The sequence below is a fragment of the Macaca thibetana genome, chromosome 2 (assembly GCF_024542745.1).
Source record: "Macaca thibetana thibetana isolate TM-01 chromosome 2, ASM2454274v1, whole genome shotgun sequence".
Taxonomy (NCBI): Eukaryota; Metazoa; Chordata; class Mammalia; order Primates; family Cercopithecidae; genus Macaca; species Macaca thibetana.
Genome location: NC_065579.1, coordinates 110,996,455 through 111,014,976, shown reverse-complemented (window position 1 = coordinate 111,014,976; position 18,522 = coordinate 110,996,455). Strand labels below are relative to the sequence as shown.

Here is an 18,522-nt window from a genome sequence, read left to right as displayed (position 1 = left end):
AAGCAAGTCCAAGGAAAGTCCCATTTTATTTGTGTCCAACATACAGGAACTGAAATACTTGTTAAAACCTGGGATGCATCAAAGTAACTTAAAACAGCCATTCAACATGTTCCCCGAACCGCCCACGCCACATAAAGAACAGACACATCTACACTTGAAAAAGCTCATACCTGTCTCAGTTCTGAAAGTCCCTTAAGGATTGCTTGCTGTCGATCCCTATTTTTCACCATGTTAGGATTAAGAAGTGGATCCCTGACACAGTCAGAATCAAATAGCTGTCGTTCTTGGCCACAGTCTAAAGCGAGATGAAAGTAACAAATCAGCCAATTACATTAGTAAAATGATACAGCCCTGTGCTATATAATATTCTAAGGAGTCATTAATAAATATGTATCCTAGGAAAGTACTAAGCAAAATTTAAGACATATTCAAGAGAAAATTCCTTCCTCTCTCCAGGAGCAAACATTGTAAGAAACTTTCTAGAACTAAGTGCAGGAATTACTAATTTGGAATTTAAAGTTGGGGGTTTACATGGGTCAATTTTTACAGTTAGAATGCTTATATTTACTTACCTTGTGAATTTTGGTACTGAGGGTCCTGGGTTGAAGGCTGAGACAATGGTGCATCGGGATCAAGGTAATAGATCTCATTTGTTCGAACATAGGGAATAAAATGGGATGATTCAGAAATTCCAGGTGATAATTCTGTTTGATTACCTCCTGAAATCAAATTCTCTCTCTCATAGCTACTGTTTTTTAGTGGTAAGTGTAATGTATTTTGAGTTTGTTGGGTTCTGTTTTTCACTGCTGGAACTGGTGGTGATGGAGACCTATTAAAAAAAGAAAAATAGGAGCCTTAGTAAAAAATTGTGTATTTAGATTAAGTATCTCTCTTTGATCACATTTCACTTTATGAAACGAAGTCTTGCTCTGTTGCCCAGGCTGGAGTGCAGTGGTGTGATCTGAGCCACTGCAACTTCTGCCTCCTGGGTTCAAGCAACCTGTCCTGTCTCGGCTTCCCAAGTAGCTGGGATTACATGCGCACGCCACTGTGCCCAGCTAGTTTTTTTATTTTTAGTAGAGACAGGGTTCACCATGTTGGCCAGGGCTGGTCTTGAACTCCTGACCTCAGGTGATCCACCTGCCTTGGCCTCCCAAAGTGCTGGGATTACAAGCGTGAGCCACATGCCTGGCCCATTTCACTTTATTCTAAATGTACCTGTAACACCTTTGGGAATATATGCATAGAAGCCTGAGCTCTATAATATCATTCCATAAAACAGGGGAAAAGAATGGTATTTATTTGTGTTTTTACTAGCACTAGCTATGGTATGTGTACTGTAGCACAAGGGAGAAATTTAATTACTAGATCCTGAGGAACACTGCTGGTTTGGTTAATCTGAGCCTACTGTTTTGTCCTTAGATAATTCACCATATAATAATATACTCACCATCTGAACGAAACTTGTTTTTAAGCCCCATTCTGAGACAACTAAACCAGCTGGTTCATGCACAAAGACAGAATAAAGATTCTAATTCCTAAATCTCTCATTGACTGAATTTCTCATTGTCCTTATCAGTCATTTCTTCCCATTCACCACTCCTGGCCATCCCTCCTCCCAAAGCAGAATGCCTATTCTGCTAGTGACATACCTGGAATATCAAAATCACTTAGTTAATTAAGTCTAGAGATAAAAGTAAATGTTATCTACATTCCTGCCTAGGCCCAGTCCAACACGGGCCTTCAAGCTCCAGCTAAAGTGCCACCCTATCCCTTAATCCTCTAACCCTTACCTGGAAGCCACACCCTTTCTGACTGTTCTCTATATATAACTATATGCCTCATGCCGTCCAGATCTTGAATCCCTTTTTTGTCCCACACAGAAAGCACTAAATAGCTGCAGAATTAATCTGATGCATACATACCTTTCCTTGCTGAATGAATGAATATTCAGAGGCTCTTCTTCCTAAAAGATGGATAAATGCAGAAAGGAATATATAGCATTTTCACATGTCCCCACAAATATTTTTAGAGCTACTTATTGAAATAATCTGAGGGTAATATTTGAATAACAGGTACCAACTGAGCAACAGAATAGATAGATTCAGTATTTTTCCAGAGTCAAACTAATCCAGTAGTTCCTAATCTCCCAAACTGACCTCTGTCTATATGGACTATAAACAAGGGTTTTAAAGGAGTATTTGAACACATAGCATTCATCTATAGAAGTTGTGTTAAATGTAAAGGACTCAATAAGAAAACCTTTTCAGCTTTGTGGGCCATATTGTTTCTGTTGCTAGTCTGTTGTGTGAAGTCAGCCATAGACAATTCATAAAAGAATGAATTGACTATGTTCGTATAAAATTTTACAAAAGCGGGTAGCAGCCTGGATTTGCCCATGGGATATAGTTTGCTGATCCCTAATGTAAACGGAAACAGATCAGAACAGCCTTACCAAAGCATACATGTGAGAAACTGTTTTGAATCTAGAAATATCGACACATCTTCTAAGATGGAAGAGCTTTACCTTTTTGACTAGATGCCACCTGAACTTTGACTCAGTTTCTTGATGAGATGAATGAAAAATTTCTGGTGAAATGCCTCTGTTTTGAGAGATGTGCCCAGGATTATTTTTTTCTACCAAATGAAGCAATTCCATCTGCCTCCTTACTTTTTTTTCTTCTCTTTGCTTTTGAAGCTGTTTAGGGTACTTTTCTGATGCTGGAATATACCTTTTAGGTGGCTTATTTATATTCCAATCAGGCCTTTTAGGATATTTCTTCATGTGTTTTGTTTGTTTCTCTATTCTTGTGAACTGATTACGCTGGTCATTATACCGATTGTTTTCTTTTTCTAAGCTGGCTCCTTTATCCTGAGTTAGTTCTTGCTTGTTTTTCTTGGTGCTAAACTGTCCAATAAGTTCTGCCGAAATCTCAGGAGATGAACAATTTGTGATGTCCCTCTCCATTAATGATCCACAATGTGATTCTGCATTGGTGAATATTCCTATATTTAAGTCATCTAAAAAAAAGTTTCAAATGATTTTTAAAAATTATAAACAAAATTTTTAATTTTAAATAACTTTCCCCAAAACATTAAACAATTACTGCCCTCTGAGACTTTTTTCTTTCATTGATTTTCAACAAAACCAAAACTCTATTATACTCATTAAAGAACAACCCCTCATACTCCCAACCACTGGCAACCACCACTCTAATTTCCATCTCTATGAATTGATAATCATGAAAAGATGCTCAACATCATCAGTCACTGGGGGAAATGCAAACCAAAATCACCTAACACTTCACAATAGTAGAATAACAAGGGTTGGCAAGAATATAGAGAATCAGAACCCACATGCACTGATGGTGGAAATGTAAAATGATACCACTGCTTTGGAGAAGAGTTTGGTGGTTCTTCAAAATGCTAAACATAACAGTACCTGTTACTCATGACTCAGCAATTCTACTCTTCTCTCAAAAGAACTAAAAATGTACAGCCACAAAAATCTATATATGAATATTCACAGCAGCATATTAATAGCCAAAAAGTGGAGATAACACCAATGTTCATCAACTCATGAATAAAAATGTGGTATTATAAATGTATTTATTCAGTGACAAACAGGAATGAAGTACTGACACATGCTACAACATGGATAAACCTTAAAACATGCTAAGAGAAGCCAGAGAAGACTGTGGTCTAATTCCAGTTACATGAAATGTCCAGAACAGGCAGAAATATTCAGAGACAGAACGTTAACTGGAGGAGAAAGAAGAAAGAAATAGAAAGTGACAAGTAATGGGTACAGTGTTTCTTTCTAGAGTGATCAAAATGTTTTAGAATTGATTGCGGTAATGGTTGCACCACTGAATACCAAAAAAAAAACTGTAGGGTAAATTTTGTGGTATGTGACATATTTCAACAAAGCTGTTATCCCTTTATTTTGTAACTTACTGAAAACCTCACCTTTCATTAATTTTTGAACTTTTAAATTGAACTTAATTCTAATTGCTTTAATTATGACTTTAAATTTTAAATCAAACCACAGTTTCTACACAAATACCTGTTTGCACACCAGTATCCTTCTTAGAAGTTGTATAATTCGTGTATGTATTCATTTTACCGCTGACTTCATCAGAATCATGTCTTGAATTTGAAATGTTAGTAGATGCATTATATTCCATTTGTATTGTATCAACTGGCAAAGAGAAATTACCTGATAAAAGAACACTTAAGGAATATTAATAAAAATTATGTATGTATAGCAGCAACTAAATACAATAATTTTCACTTAATCAGGATGAACACTGCAATAAAAATTTTCTTACAAAAAGTTACCCACATTCCTATCGGTTACTGAATTTAGGGAGATCATTTCATAATTGTTCTCTGTAAAAACAGACACAAAAAGTACACATTTTACCTATTATTTTAACATTATTTAACACATTTTAACATTATTTCTTTTATTGCAATTTTCCACATAAATTAAGCATTCCTATTTATAAAATTACACTAGTTTAAGGTCTGAAATTCCTACAAAAATAGTAGGTATATTAAAGGTATTAAAAATAGGCAATCATTTAGGCTGGGTGCAATGACTCACACCTGTAATCCCAACACTTTGGGAGGCCAAGGTGGGAGGGTCATCTGAAGGCAGTAGTTCAAGACTAGCCTGGGCAACAAAGCGAGATTCCATGTCTACAAAAAATACAAGGTTGCAGTGAGCTGTGATGGCACCACTGCACTCTAGCCTAGGCAACAGAATGAGTCCTTTTCTCCAAACACAGAAAAAATGAATTATTTAAAATCATCTTCTAAAAATATTATAAATAAAGTTCTGGTTAAGCCCTTACCACCAAGATTTTTAATCAATCTAGAAGTGTCATGTCCCTTTTGCGCCAATTCTCGGATTCTCTGTTCTTGTTTTAGTCTCTGTGCCAGTTCCTGCGCTCGCTGCATTGTCTGGAATAGCTCATTTGTCTTGACAGTCATGATTTCCTGTCAATATTGATGTGTTATTAAATACAACTATTAAACATACAAAGACTTGACTATTTCCTCTCAGTAAATATTTTCTAAGCTTCTCCTATGTGTCAGGCACTTGTTTACATACTAAGGTTAGAACAGTCAACAAGGCAAAAGTTCCTGCCCTTCTGGAGCTTACATTTTAACATCTTTTTCTACAGCCGTATTCAATCACAAATACGGTAACTCTTTTTACCCATTTCAAATCTATACTAAAAGTTTTCAAAGTTTTAAAAACTGTTCTATTACATTTAAAAATATATTTTAAAAGGTAAACACAAGGTTTATGACCACTTCTTGCAGTTCAAATGATACTTTACTGATTTCCTCATGTTACATAGGGGTAACCGGCTCAGCCTATTCAACTCAATGAAACTGGAACCCAGACCATGTGTCCCTTTACTAGCCAATTTTGGAGTGAAGGTTGCCAAGGGGGAAAACTGCAGCAAAAAGCAAGAAAACGTTTAAAGTGCTCTACATTTTAAAACTTTAGCAAGTGAGTATTTTTGTTAGGTTAGCTCAAACATGGTACCACCACCATACATACCTATCTTGTCTACACCACTTAGGGTTCTCCTAGTGGTGCAGACAAGATAGGTATGTATGCATACCTATGTTGTCTCCTAGTATCTACTTTTAAAAAGGCCATTTAGGCCAGGCGCGGTGGCTCACGCCTGTAATCCCAGCACTCTGGGAGGCCGAGGTGGGTGGATCACGAGGTCAGGAGATCGAGACCATCCTGGCTAACACGGTGAAACCCCATCTCTACTAAAAATGCAAAAAATTAGCCAGGCGTGGCAGCGGATGCCTGTAGTCCCAGCTACTTGGGAGGCTGAGGCAGGATAATGGCGTGAACCCAGGAGGGGGAGCTTGCAGTGAGCGGAGATCACGCCACTGCACTCCAGCCTGGGTAACTGAGCGAGACTCTGTCTCAAAAAAAAAAAAGTCATTTAACACAGAGATCTCTAGGACAGTCACAAATTGTATCATCAATCCCAGCCAATTATTCTGCAAATGTATGTTCCTGTTCATAAGTGGATACTGATAGGTCAATCATTTCTCTTAACATACCTAGAATAATTATTAATAATTATTGCTTAGAAATGAAGCAAAGAAACTAGGAGTAGATAAAAATGAAGTGCATAGGTAACACCTGCTTTGTGCTGTGACCTCCTCTACAGAAAAAGCCAAACCAGTATAACATTTGAGAACTATTATCATGTGAAATAATGAAACTTTCTCAAGCTTCCCTCTTTCCTAACTTTATGTGAAGGTCTGACATGTCCATACATAGCTTCACAATTTCAAAATAATAGAAATGTTCAACTTCTGGTTATTTTTCCTTTAAAAATACATCCATTTTTATTCTAAAATGTTAGGAGGCCAAACATGGTAGCTCACACCTGTAATACCAATACTTTAGGAGGCTGAGGTGGAAGGATCGCTTGAGCCCAAGAGCTTGAGACCAGCCTAGGCAACATAGTGAGACCCTGTCTCCTCCACACACCAACAAAAAAATCAGCCAAATGTGGTGGTACATGCCTGTAGTCCCTGCTACTGAGGAGACCAAGGTGGAAGGACAACTTGTACCCAGAGGTCAAGACTGCAGTGAGCTATGATTGCACCACTGTACTCCAACCTGAGCAGAAGAGTGAGACCCTGTCTCAAAAACAAAATCAAAAATCAAAGTTACAATTAGAATGTAAATACCTACTTCCTTTTGTTTTTGCTTAAGTATGTCTTCTTCATACTGTTTCTGCATCTCTTCACGTTCCTGTGCTAAGCGAAGCTCCTCTTCTTGTTCTTCCTTCTTTCTTTGCTCTTCCTCCAGTTGTTTCTTCCTGCGCTTCTCTTCTACCTGGGCAGTGATGGCTTTCTAGTCATAAGCAATCACATAAATCATTGTCAAAAATAAAAATCTGTGAAGCAGGAGGGACTTCAAGCAAGATGGCTGACTAGATACATTCAGTGCTCACCTATTCCACAGAGGGGAACCAGAATAATGAGCAGACAATCATACTTCACGTAGATCTAACAGCGAATAGTGGAATTCAAAATGACAGGAAGCATCAAAAGCAAGGAATGAAGCGAAGCAGCCTGTCTTGACAGGATTAGCTAGGAGTCTACAGAGGCTGCCTAACTGGAGGAAAAGGAAAGTGAGCAATCCCCAGCAATCCACATTCCCACCAAGGACTCCTACAATCCTAATCACCAAATAGCCCCTTGACCCTTGTGGGTCTCAAGACTAACAGGGCATTACCTGGAGACCACATGAAAGCACTGCTCAAGAGGGAGCTCACACTAGGTACCACAAACACCCAAGACCTAAGGAACTGTAGCATGGCACTATTTTGAGAGCCCAGCTCCTAGTGGACCTGCATCTTGCCCTGGGGCCCGGCCCTACAGCCCCTGCATCTCCACATCCCTAGAGACCCACTGACATTCACCATCTGCAAGAGCAACTCACTGAAAGCAAACCCAACCTCCCTAGCAGCAGAGCTACAATGCAGCTGCTACTGCCCCAACCTAAGCATTCTGCTGGTGGCCTGGAAATCATCCCACCCCTGCCTACAACAGCCAGCACCTGCACACAACACCTTGGGAACCTGGGGGCAGATCTGCCCAGCCCTGCTTCATCTCCACCAGTAACCAAGCACATGGTCCAGAGATATGGGGATTGCCCTGCCCAGGACACCACCATTGGCACCTGAGCACTCCTCCCAGAGTCTGGGCCCAATCAACCTGCCATTACCATCACAGCTGGCACCCACCCACATATGCCACCAGCAAGTCTGAGGACTGGCCCACGCAGCCCATCATAGCCACCGCCAAAACCACCGCTGACTGCTTGGATCCCAGAGGGTTGTCCCACTACTACTACTGCCATTGCCCATGTTTGCTGCCCAGTGGCTTGAAAACCTACTCACCCACCCAACCCACTGCCACCATTCCCAGAACTAAATGAAACTGAAACAAAAAAATACAATAGACAAATGAAACAAAAAGGTGGTTATTTGAAAAGATAAATAAAATGGATAGATCATTAGCAAGATTAACCAAGAAAAGAACAGAGAAAAATCCAAATAACCTCACTAAGAAACGAAACAGGAGATATTACTGACACCACTGAAATACAAAAGATCATTCAAGGCTACTATGAATACCTTTACACACATAAACTAGAAAATGTAGACGAAACAGATAAAGTCCTGGAAAAATACAACCATCCTAGCTTAAATCAGAAATAATTAGATACTCTGAACAGACCGATAGCAAGCAGTGAGACTGAAATGGTAATTAAAAAATTACCAACAAAAATGTCCAGGACCAGATGGATTCACAGCAGAATTCTACCAGACATTCAAAGAATTAGTACCAATCCTTTTGATACTATTCCACAAGATGGAGAAAGAAGGAACACTCCCTAATTCATTCTGTGAAGCCAGCATCACCCTAATACCAAAACCAGGAAAGGACGCACCCAAAGAAGAAAACTACAGACCGCTATCTTTGATGAACACAGACGCTAAAATCCTTAACAAAATACTAGCTGAGTCTAACAACATATTAAAAAGATAATCCACCATGATCAAGTGGGTTTCAAACCAGGGATGCAGGGATGGTTTAACATACTCAAGTCAATACATGTAATAAATGTAATTCTTAAAAGAAGAACAAAAATCACACGATCATCTCAATAGCTGCAGAAAAAGCATTTGACAAAATCCAGCATCCTTTATGATTAAAACCCTCAGTTAAATCAGCATACAAGGGACATACTTTAATGTAATAAAAGCAATGTATGACAAACCCACAGCCAACATAATACTGAAAGCATTCCCTCGGAGAACAGGATCAAGACAAAGATGCCCACTCTCACCACTCCTCTTCAACATAGTACTGGAAGTCCTAGCCAGAGCAATCAGACAAGAGAAATAAATAAAGGGCATCCAAATCAGTGAAGAGGAAGTCAAACTGTCCCTGTTTGCTGATGACACGACTGTTTACCTTAGGAGTCCCTAAGACTCCTCCAGAAAGCTCCCAGAACTCATAAAGGAATTCCGCAAAGTTTCCGGATACACAATTAATGTACACAAATCAGTAGCTCTTCTATACACCAACAGCGACCAAGCAGAGAATCAAATCAAGAACTCAACCCCTTTTACAACTGCAAAAAAATACCTAAAATACTTAGGAATATACCTAACACAGAAGTTGAAAGACCTCTACAAGGAAAACTACAAAACGCTGCTGAAAGAAATCACAGATGACACAAACAAATGGAAACACATCCCATGCTCATGTATTGGTAGAATCAATATTGTGAAAATGACCATACTGCCAAAAGCAATCTACAAATTCAGCATAATCCCCATCAAAATACCACCATCATTCTTCACAGAGTTAGAAAAAACAATTCTAAAATTCATATGGAACCAAAAAAGAGCTCACATAGACAAAGCAAGACTAAGCAAAAAGAACAAATCTGGAGGCATCACACTACCTGATTTCAAACTATACTATAAGGCCACAGTCACCAAAACAGCATGGTACTCATACAAAAACAGGCACATAGACCATTGGAACAGAATAGAGAACCCAGAAATAAACCCAAATACTCACAGCCAACTGATCTTCAACAAAGTAAACAAAACAAAGTGGGGAAAGGAAGCCCTTTTCAACAAATGGTGCTGGAATAATTGGCTAGCCACATATAGGAGAAAGAAACTGGATCCTTCTCTCTCACCTTATAAAAAATCAACTCAAGATGGATTAAGTACTTAAACCTAAGACCTGAAACTATAAAACTTCTAGAAGATGGAGGGTTGCTGGCAAGATGGCCGAATAGGAAGAGCTCCAGTGTGCAGCTCCCAGCAAGATCGATGCAGAAGGCAGGTCATTTCTGCATTTCCAACTGAGGTACCTGGTTCATCTCACTGGGGCTGGTTGGACAGTGGGTGCAGCCCACTGAGGGCGAGCCAAAGCAGGGTGGGGAGTTGCCTCACCCAGGAAGTGCAAAGGGTCAGGGAAATCTCTCCCTTACCCAAGGGAAGCAATGAGGGACTGTGCCATGCCATGAGGAATGGTGCATTCTGGCCAGATACTGTGCTTTTCCCACAGTCTTCGCGACCCACAGACCCGGAGATTCCCTCTGGTGCCTATGCCACCAGGGCCCTGGATTTCAAGCACAAAACTGGGCAGTCGTTTGGGCAGACACCGAGCTAACTGTAGTTTTTTTTCCATACCCCAGTGGTGCCTGGAACGCCAGTGAGACAGAACTGTTTACTCCCCTGGAAAGGGTGCTGAAGCCAGGGAGCCAAGTGGTTGGGCTTGGAGGGTCCTACCCCCACAGAGCTCAGCAAGCTCAGATCCACTGGCTTGAAATTCTCACTGCCAGCACAGCAGTCTGAGGTTGACCTGGGACTCTCGAGCTTGGTGGGGGGAGGGGCATCCACCACTGCTGAGGCTTGAGTAGGCGGTTCTACCCTCACAGTGTAAACAAAGCCGCCTGGAAGTTCGAACTGGGCAGAACCCACCACAGCTCAGCAAGGCCGCTGTGGCCAGATTGCCTCTCTAGATTCCTCCTCCCTTGACAGGGAATCTCTGAAAAAAAAGGCAGCAGCCCCAGTCAGGGGCTTATAGATAAAACCCCTACCTCCCCGAGACAGAGCACCAGGAGGAAGGGGTAGCTGCAGGTGCAGCTTCAGCAGACTTAAACGTCTCTGCCTGGTGGCTCTGAAGAGAGCAGTGGATCGCCAAGCACAGCATTCGAGCTCTGCTAAGGGTCAGACTGCCTCCTCAAGTGGGTCTCTGACCCACGTGTATCCTGACTAGGAGACACCTCCTAGTAGGGGCTGACAGACACTTCAAACAGGAGAGCTCTGGCTGGCATCTGGCAGATGCCCCTCTGGGATGAAGCTTCCAGAGGAAGGAACAGGCAGCAATCTTTGCTGCTCTGCAGCCTTCGCTGGTGATACCCAGGCAAACAGAATATGGAGTGGACTTCCAGCAAACTCCAGCAGACCTGCAGCAGAGGGGCCTGACTATTAGAAGGAAAACTAACAAACAGAAAGAATTGGCATCAACATCAACAAAAAGGTCATCCACTCAGAGACCCCATCCAAAGGTCAACAACATCAAAGACCAAAGGTAAATAAATCCATGAAGATGGGGAGAAACCAGCACAAAACCCAAAATTCCAAAAATCAGAATGCCTCTTCTCCTCCAAAGGATCACAACTCCTTACCAGTAAGGGAACAAAACTGGACAGAGAATGAGTTTGAGGAATTGACAGAAGAAGGCTTCAGAAGATGGGTAATAACAAACTCCTCCGAGCTAAAGGAGCCTGTTCTAACCCAATGCAAGGAAGCTAAGAACCTTGAAAAAAGGTTAGACAAATTGCTAACTAGAATAACCAGTTTAGAGAAGAACAAAATGACCTGATGGAGCTGAAAAACACAGCACGAGAACCTTGTGAAGCATACACAAGTAACAATGGCTGGTGTATCAACAGATGAACTGATTAAGTGGAAAAAGGGTATTAGTGATTGAAGATCAACTTAATGAAATAAAGTGAAAAGACAAGATTAGAGAAAAAAGAATGAAAAAGAACAAACACAGCCTCCAAGAAATGTGGGAGTATGTGAAAAAACCAAATCTACATTTGATTGGTGTACCTGAAAGTGACAAGGAGAATGGAACTAAGTTGGAAAACACTCTTCAGGATATTATCCCGGAGAACTTCCCCAACCTAGCAAGACAGGCCAACATTCAAATTCAGGAAATGCGGAGACCACCACAAAGATACTCCGCGAGAAGAGCAACCCCAAGACACATAACTGTCAGATTCACCAAGGCTGAAATGGAGGAAAAAGGGTTAAGGGCAGCCAGAGAGAAAGGTCAGATTACCCATAAAGGGAAGCCCATCAGACTAACAGTGGATCTCTTGGCAGAAACCCTACGAGCCAGAAGAGACTTGGGGCCAATATTCAACATTCTTTAAAAAAAGAATTTTCAACCCGGAATTTCATATCCAGCCAAACTCAGTTTCATAAGCGAAAGAGAAATAAAATCCTTTACAGATAAGCAAATACTGAGAGATTTTGTCACCACTAGGCCTGCCTTACAAGAGCTCCTGAAGGAAGCACTAAACATGCAAAGGAACAACTGGTACCAGCCACTGCAAAAACATACCAAATTGTAAAGACCATCAACACTATGAAGAAACTGCATCAACTAATGAGCAAAATAACCAGCTGGCATCATAATGACAGGATCAAATTCACACATAACAATATTAACCTTAAATGTAAATGGGCTAAATGCCCCAATTAAAAGACACAGACTGGCAAACTGGATAAAGAATCAAGACCCATCAGTGTGCTGTATTCAAGAGACATCTCACATGCAAAGACACACATAAGCTCAAAATAAAGGGATGAAGGAGGATTTACCAAGCAAATGGAAAAAAAGCAGGGGTTGCAATCCTAGTCTCTGATAAAACTGACTTTAAACCAACAAAGATCAAAAGAGACAAAGAAGGCCATTACATAATGGTAAAGGGATCAATGCAACAAGAGCTAACTATCCTAAATATATATGTGCCCAATACAGAAGCAGCCAGGTTCATAAAGCAAGTTCTTAGAGACCTACAAAGAGACTTAGACTCCCACACAATAATAGGGAGACTTTAACATCCCACTGTCAATATCAGACGGATCAAAGAGACAGAAAATTAACAAGGATATTCAGGACTTGAACTCAGCTCTGGACTAAGCGGACCTAATAGACATCTACAGAACTCTCCACCCCAAATCAACAGAATATACATTCTTCTCAGGACCTCATAACACTTATTCTAAAATTGACCACAGAATGGGAAGTAAAACACTCTTCAGCAAATGCAAAAAAACGGAAATCATAACATAGTCTCTTAGACCACAGTGCACTCAAACTAGAACTCAGGATTAAGAAACTTACTCAAAACCGCACAACTACATGGAAACTGACCAACCCGCTTCTGAATGACTACTGGGTAAATCACAAAAGTAAGGCAGAAATAAAGATGTTCTTTGAAACCAATGAGAACAAAGAGACCATGTACCAAAATCTCTGGGACACATTTAAAGCAGCGTTTAGAGGGAAATTTATAGCACTTAATGCCCACAAGAGAAAGCAGGAAAGATCTAAAATCGACACCCTAACATCACAACTAAAAGAACAAGAGAAGCAAGAGCAAACAAATTCAAAAGCTAGCAGAAGACAAGAAATAACTAAGATTAGAGCAGAACTGTAGGAGATAGAGACACGAAAAAGCCTTCAAAAAACTCAATGAATCCAGGAGCTGGCTTTTGGAAATGATCAACAAAATAGACCACTAGCCAGACTAATAAGAAGAAAAGAGATAAGAATCAAACAAATGCAATAAAAAATGATAAAGGGGGCCACGTGCAGTGGCTCTCGCCTGTAATCCCAGCACTTTGGGAGACCGAGGTGGGCGGATCACAAGGTCAGGAGACTGAGACCATCCTGGCTAACACAGTGAAACTCCATCTCTACTAAAAAATACACAAAATTAGCCAGGCATGGTGGTGGGTGCCTGTAGTCCCAGCCACTTGGGAGGCTGAGGCAGGAGAACGGCGTGAACCCGGGAGGCGGAGCTTGCAGTGAACCAAGATCTCACCACTGCACTCCAGCCTGGTCAACAGAGTGAGACTCCATCTCAAAAAAAAAAAAAAAAAGATAAAGGGGGTATCACCACTGATCCCACAGAAATATGAACTACCATCAGAGAATACTATAAATACCTCTATACAAATAAACTAGAAAATCAAGAAGAAATGGACACATACACCCTCCCAAGTCTAAACCAGGAAGAAGACGAATCCCTGAATAGATGAATAACCAGGTCTGAAATTGAGGCAGTAATAGCCTACCAACCAAAAGAAGTCTAGGACCAGATAGATTCATAGCCGAATTCTACCAGAGGTCAAAGAGGAGCTGGTATCATTCCTTCTGAAACTATTGCAAACAATAGAAAGAGAGGAAATCCTCCCTAACTCATTTTATAAGGTCAACATCATCCTGATACAAAAACCTGGCAGAGACACAACAACAAAAAAAGAGAATTTCAGGCCAATATCCCTGATGAACATCGATGCAAAAATCCTCAATAAAATACTGTCAAACCAAATCCAGCAGCACATCAAAAAGCTTATCCACCACAATCAAGTTGGCTTCATATCTGGGACGCAAGGCTGGTTCATCAAACGCAAATCAATAAACATAATCTATTCACATAAACAGAACCAATGACAAAAACCACATGATTACCTCAATAGATGCAGAAAAGGCCTTTGACAAAATTTAACATCCCTTCATGCTAAAACCTCTCAATAAACTAGGTATTGATGGAATGTATCTCAAAATAATAAGAGCTATCTATGACAAACCCACAGCCAATATCATACTGAATAGGCAAAAACTAGAAGCATTCCCTTTGAAAAACAGCACAAAACAAGGATGCCCTCTCTCTCCACCCCTATTCAACATAGTATTGGAAGTTCTGGCCAGGGCAATCAGGCATGACAAAGAAATAAAGGGTATTCAAATAGGAAAAGAGGAAGTCAAATTGTCTCTGTTTGCAGATGACATGATTGTATATTTAGAAAACCCCATTATCTCAGCCCAAAATCTCAAGCTGATAAGCAACTTCGGCAAAGTCTCAGGATACAAAATCAATGTGCAAAAATCACAAGCATTCCTATACATCAATAACAGACAAACAGAGAGCCAAATCATGAGTGAACTCTCATTCACAACTGCTACTAAGAGAATAAAATACCTAGGAATACAACTTACAAGGGATGTGAAGGACCTCTTCAAGGAGAACTAAAAACCACTGCTCAAGGAAATAAAAGAGAACACAAATGGAAAAACATTCTATACTCATAGATAGGAAGAATTAATATTGTGAAAATGGCCATACTGCCCAAAGTAATTTATAGATTCAATGCTATCCCCATCGAGCTACCTTTGACTTTCTTCACAGAATTGGAAGAAACTACTTTACATTTCTTATGGTATCAAAAAAGAGCCCACATAGCCAACACAATCCTAACCAAAAAGAACAAAGCTGGAGGCATCACGCTGCCTCACTTCAAACTATACTACAAGGCTACAATAACCAAAGCAGCATGGTACTGGTACCAAAACAGATACACAGACGAATGGAACAGAACAGAGGCCTCAGAAATAACACCACATATCTACAACCATCTGATCTTTGACAAACCTGACACAAACAAGCAGTGGGGAAAGAATTCCTTATTTCATAAATGGTATTGGGAAAACTGACTAAGCCATATGCAGAAAACTGAAACTGGATCCCTTCCTTACACCTTATACAAAAATTAACTCAAGATGGATTAAAGACTTAAACGTAAGACCTAAAACCATAAAAACCCTAGAAGAAAACCTAGGGCAATATCATTCAGGACACAGGCATGGGCAAAATGACTAAAACACCAAAAGCAATGGCAAAAAAGCTGAAATTGACAAATGGGATCTAATTAAACTAAAGAACTTCTGCACAGCAAAAGAAACTATCATCAGAGTGAACAGACAACCCACAGAATGGGAGAAAAGTTTTGCAATCTATCCATCTGACAAAGGGCTAATACTCAAAATCTACAAAGAACCTAAACAAATTTACAAGAAAAAACACCATCAAAAAGTAGGCAAAGGACTATGAGCAGACACTTCTCAAAAGAAGACATTTATGCAGCCAAGAAACACATGAAAAAAAGATCATCATCACTGGTCATTAGAGAAATGCAAATCAAAACCACAATGAGATACCATCTCATGCCAGTTAGAATGGCAATCATTAAAAAGTCAGGAAACAACAGATACTGGAGAGGATGTGGAGAAATAGGAATGCTTTTACACTGTTGGTGGGAGTGTAAATTAGTTCAACCATTGTGGAAGACATTGTGGCAATTCCTAAAGGATCTAGAACCAGAACTACCATTTGACTCAGCAATCCCATTACTGGGTATATACCCAAGGGATTATAAATCATTCTACTATAAAGATACATGCGGCTGGGTGCGGTGGCTCACGCCTGTAATCCCAGCATTTTGGGAGGCTGAGGCAGGCAGATCATGAGGTCAGGAGATTGAGACCATCTTGGCCAACATGGTGAAACCCTGTTTCTACTAAAAATACAAAAATTAGCCAGGCATGGTGGCAGGTGCCTATAATCCCAGCTACTTTGGAGGGTGGGGCAGGAGAATCACTTGAACCCGGGAGGTGGAGGTCGCAGTGAGCTGAGATTGCACCACTGCACTCCAGCCTGGCAACACAGCCAGATTGTCTCAAGGAAAAACAAAAAAAAAGATACGTGCACATGTATGTTTATTGTAGCACTACAGCAAAGACTTGGAACCAACCCAAATGCCCATCAATGATAGACTGGATAAAGAAAATGTGGCCTATAATCCCAACGCTTTGGGAGGCCGAGGCAGGCAGATCACAAGGTCAGGAGATCAAGACCATCCTGGCTAACATGGTGAAACCCCGTCTCTACTAAAAATACAAAAAATTAGCCGGGCGTGGTGGCAGGTGCCTGTAGTCCCAGCTACTCAGGAGGCTGAGGCAGGAGAATGGCATCAACCCAGGAGACAGAGCTTGCAGTGAGCCGAGATCACACCACTGCACTCCAGCCTGGGCAACAGAGCAAGACTCCATCTCAAAAAAAAAAAAAAAAAGGAAATGTGGCATACATACACCATTAATACCATGCAGCCATAAAAAGGGATGAGTTCATGTCCTTTGTAGGGACATGGATGAAGCTGGAAACCATAATTCTCAGCAAACTAACAAAAGAACAGAAAACCAAACACTGCACGTTCTCACTCATAAGTGGGAGTTGAACTACGAGAATATATGGACACAGGGAGGGGAACATCACACACTGGGGCCTGTCAGCGCGTGGGGGCCTCTAGTGGAGGGATACCATTAGGAGAAATACCTAATGTAGATGATGAGTTGATGGGTGCAGCAAACCACCATGGCACGTGTATACCTATGTAACAAAACTCCATGTCTGCCCATGTACCCCAAAACTTAAAGTATAATAAGCAACAACAAAAAAAGATATGGGAGAAATAATAAATAACCATAAATACAAAAAAACAAGATAACATTGGAGAAACCCTTCTAGACGTTGGCTTAGGCAAAGACTTCATGACCAAAAACCCAAAAGCAAATGCAATAAAAACAAACATAAATAGCTGGGACCTAATTAAAGAGCTTTTGCATGGCAAAACAAACACTCAGCAGAGTAAACAGATAACCCACAGAGTGGGAGAAAATCTTCCCAATCTATATATCTGACAAATGACTAATAACCAGAATCTATAACAAACTCAAATCAGTAAGAAAAAAAACAAACAATCCTATCAAAAAGTGAGCTAAGGACAGGAATAGACAATTCTCAAAAGAAGATATACAAATGGCCAATGAACATATGAAAAAATGCTCAACATCACTAATGATCAGGGAAATGCAAATCAAAACCACAATGTGATACCACTTTACGAATTGCCATAATTAAAAAATCAAAAAACAGTAGATGTTGGTGTGGATGTGGTGATCAGGCAACACTTCTACATTGCTGGTGGGAAGGTAAACTAGTACAGCCACTATGGAAAACAGTGTGGAGATTCCTTGAAGAATTAAAGTAGAACTACCATCTGATCCAGTAATCCCACTACTGGGTATCTACCCAGAAGAAAAGAAGTCATTATTCAAAAAAGATACTTGCACATGCACGTTTATAGCAGCACAATTCACAATTGGAAAATCATGGAACCAACCCAAATGCCCATCAATCAACGAGTGGATAAAGAAACTGTGACACACACACACACACATATATATATATATATATACACATATATATATAGAATGGAATATTACTCAGCCATAAAAAGGAATGAATTAACAGCATTTGCAATGACCTGGATGAGACTGGGGACTATCATTCTAAGTGAAGTAACTCAGGAATGGAAAACCAAACATCGTATGTTCTCACTTATATGTGGGAGCTAACCTATGATGATGCAAAGGCATAAGAATGATACAATGGACTTTGGGGACTTGTAGGGAAGAGTGGAGGTCGGTGGGGGGGGTTAAATAAACATATATGATGCAATGTATACTACTCGCATGATGGGTGTACCAGGATCTCACAAATCACCACTAACTAATTTATTCATGTAACCAAATACCATCTGTACCCCAATAACTTATGGAAAAATAAAAATTTTTAAAAAGGAAACAGGACACCTCCAAAGGAATACAATAATTCTCCAGCAATAGATCTCAATCAAAAAGCAAGTTATGAAATCCCAGAAAAAAATTCAAAATTTCAATACTAAAGAAGCCCAATGAGGTACAAGAGAATACTGAAAACCAATACAAAAA

The 18,522-nt window shown here is 40.3% G+C and overlaps 1 protein-coding gene across 19 annotated transcripts in view; it reads right to left on the bottom strand.

Moving 5' to 3' along the window:
- The window catches only part of CCDC66 (coiled-coil domain containing 66), a 68,241-nt gene that overhangs the window by 12,936 nt on the left and 36,783 nt on the right, over positions 1-18,522 (bottom strand). For 18 of the 19 annotated variants that reach the window (XR_007723137.1, XR_007723138.1, XR_007723139.1 and 15 more), the window contains 7 exons: positions 6,746-6,907; positions 4,860-5,004; positions 4,067-4,201; positions 2,528-3,021; positions 1,926-1,966; positions 573-829; positions 171-295 (listed from right to left, as the gene is read on the bottom strand). Coding sequence is in view for 5 of the 19 variants with exons in the window: in XM_050778510.1 (XP_050634467.1) it covers positions 171-295; positions 573-829; positions 1,926-1,966; positions 2,528-3,021; positions 4,067-4,201; positions 4,860-5,004; positions 6,746-6,907 (1,359 nt within the window). In the remaining 14 variants the exon portion in view is untranslated. The remainder of the gene's footprint in view (positions 1-170; positions 296-572; positions 830-1,925; positions 1,967-2,527; positions 3,022-4,066; positions 4,202-4,859; positions 5,005-6,745; positions 6,908-18,522) is intronic. The other variant, XR_007723149.1, reaches the window with a different exon arrangement.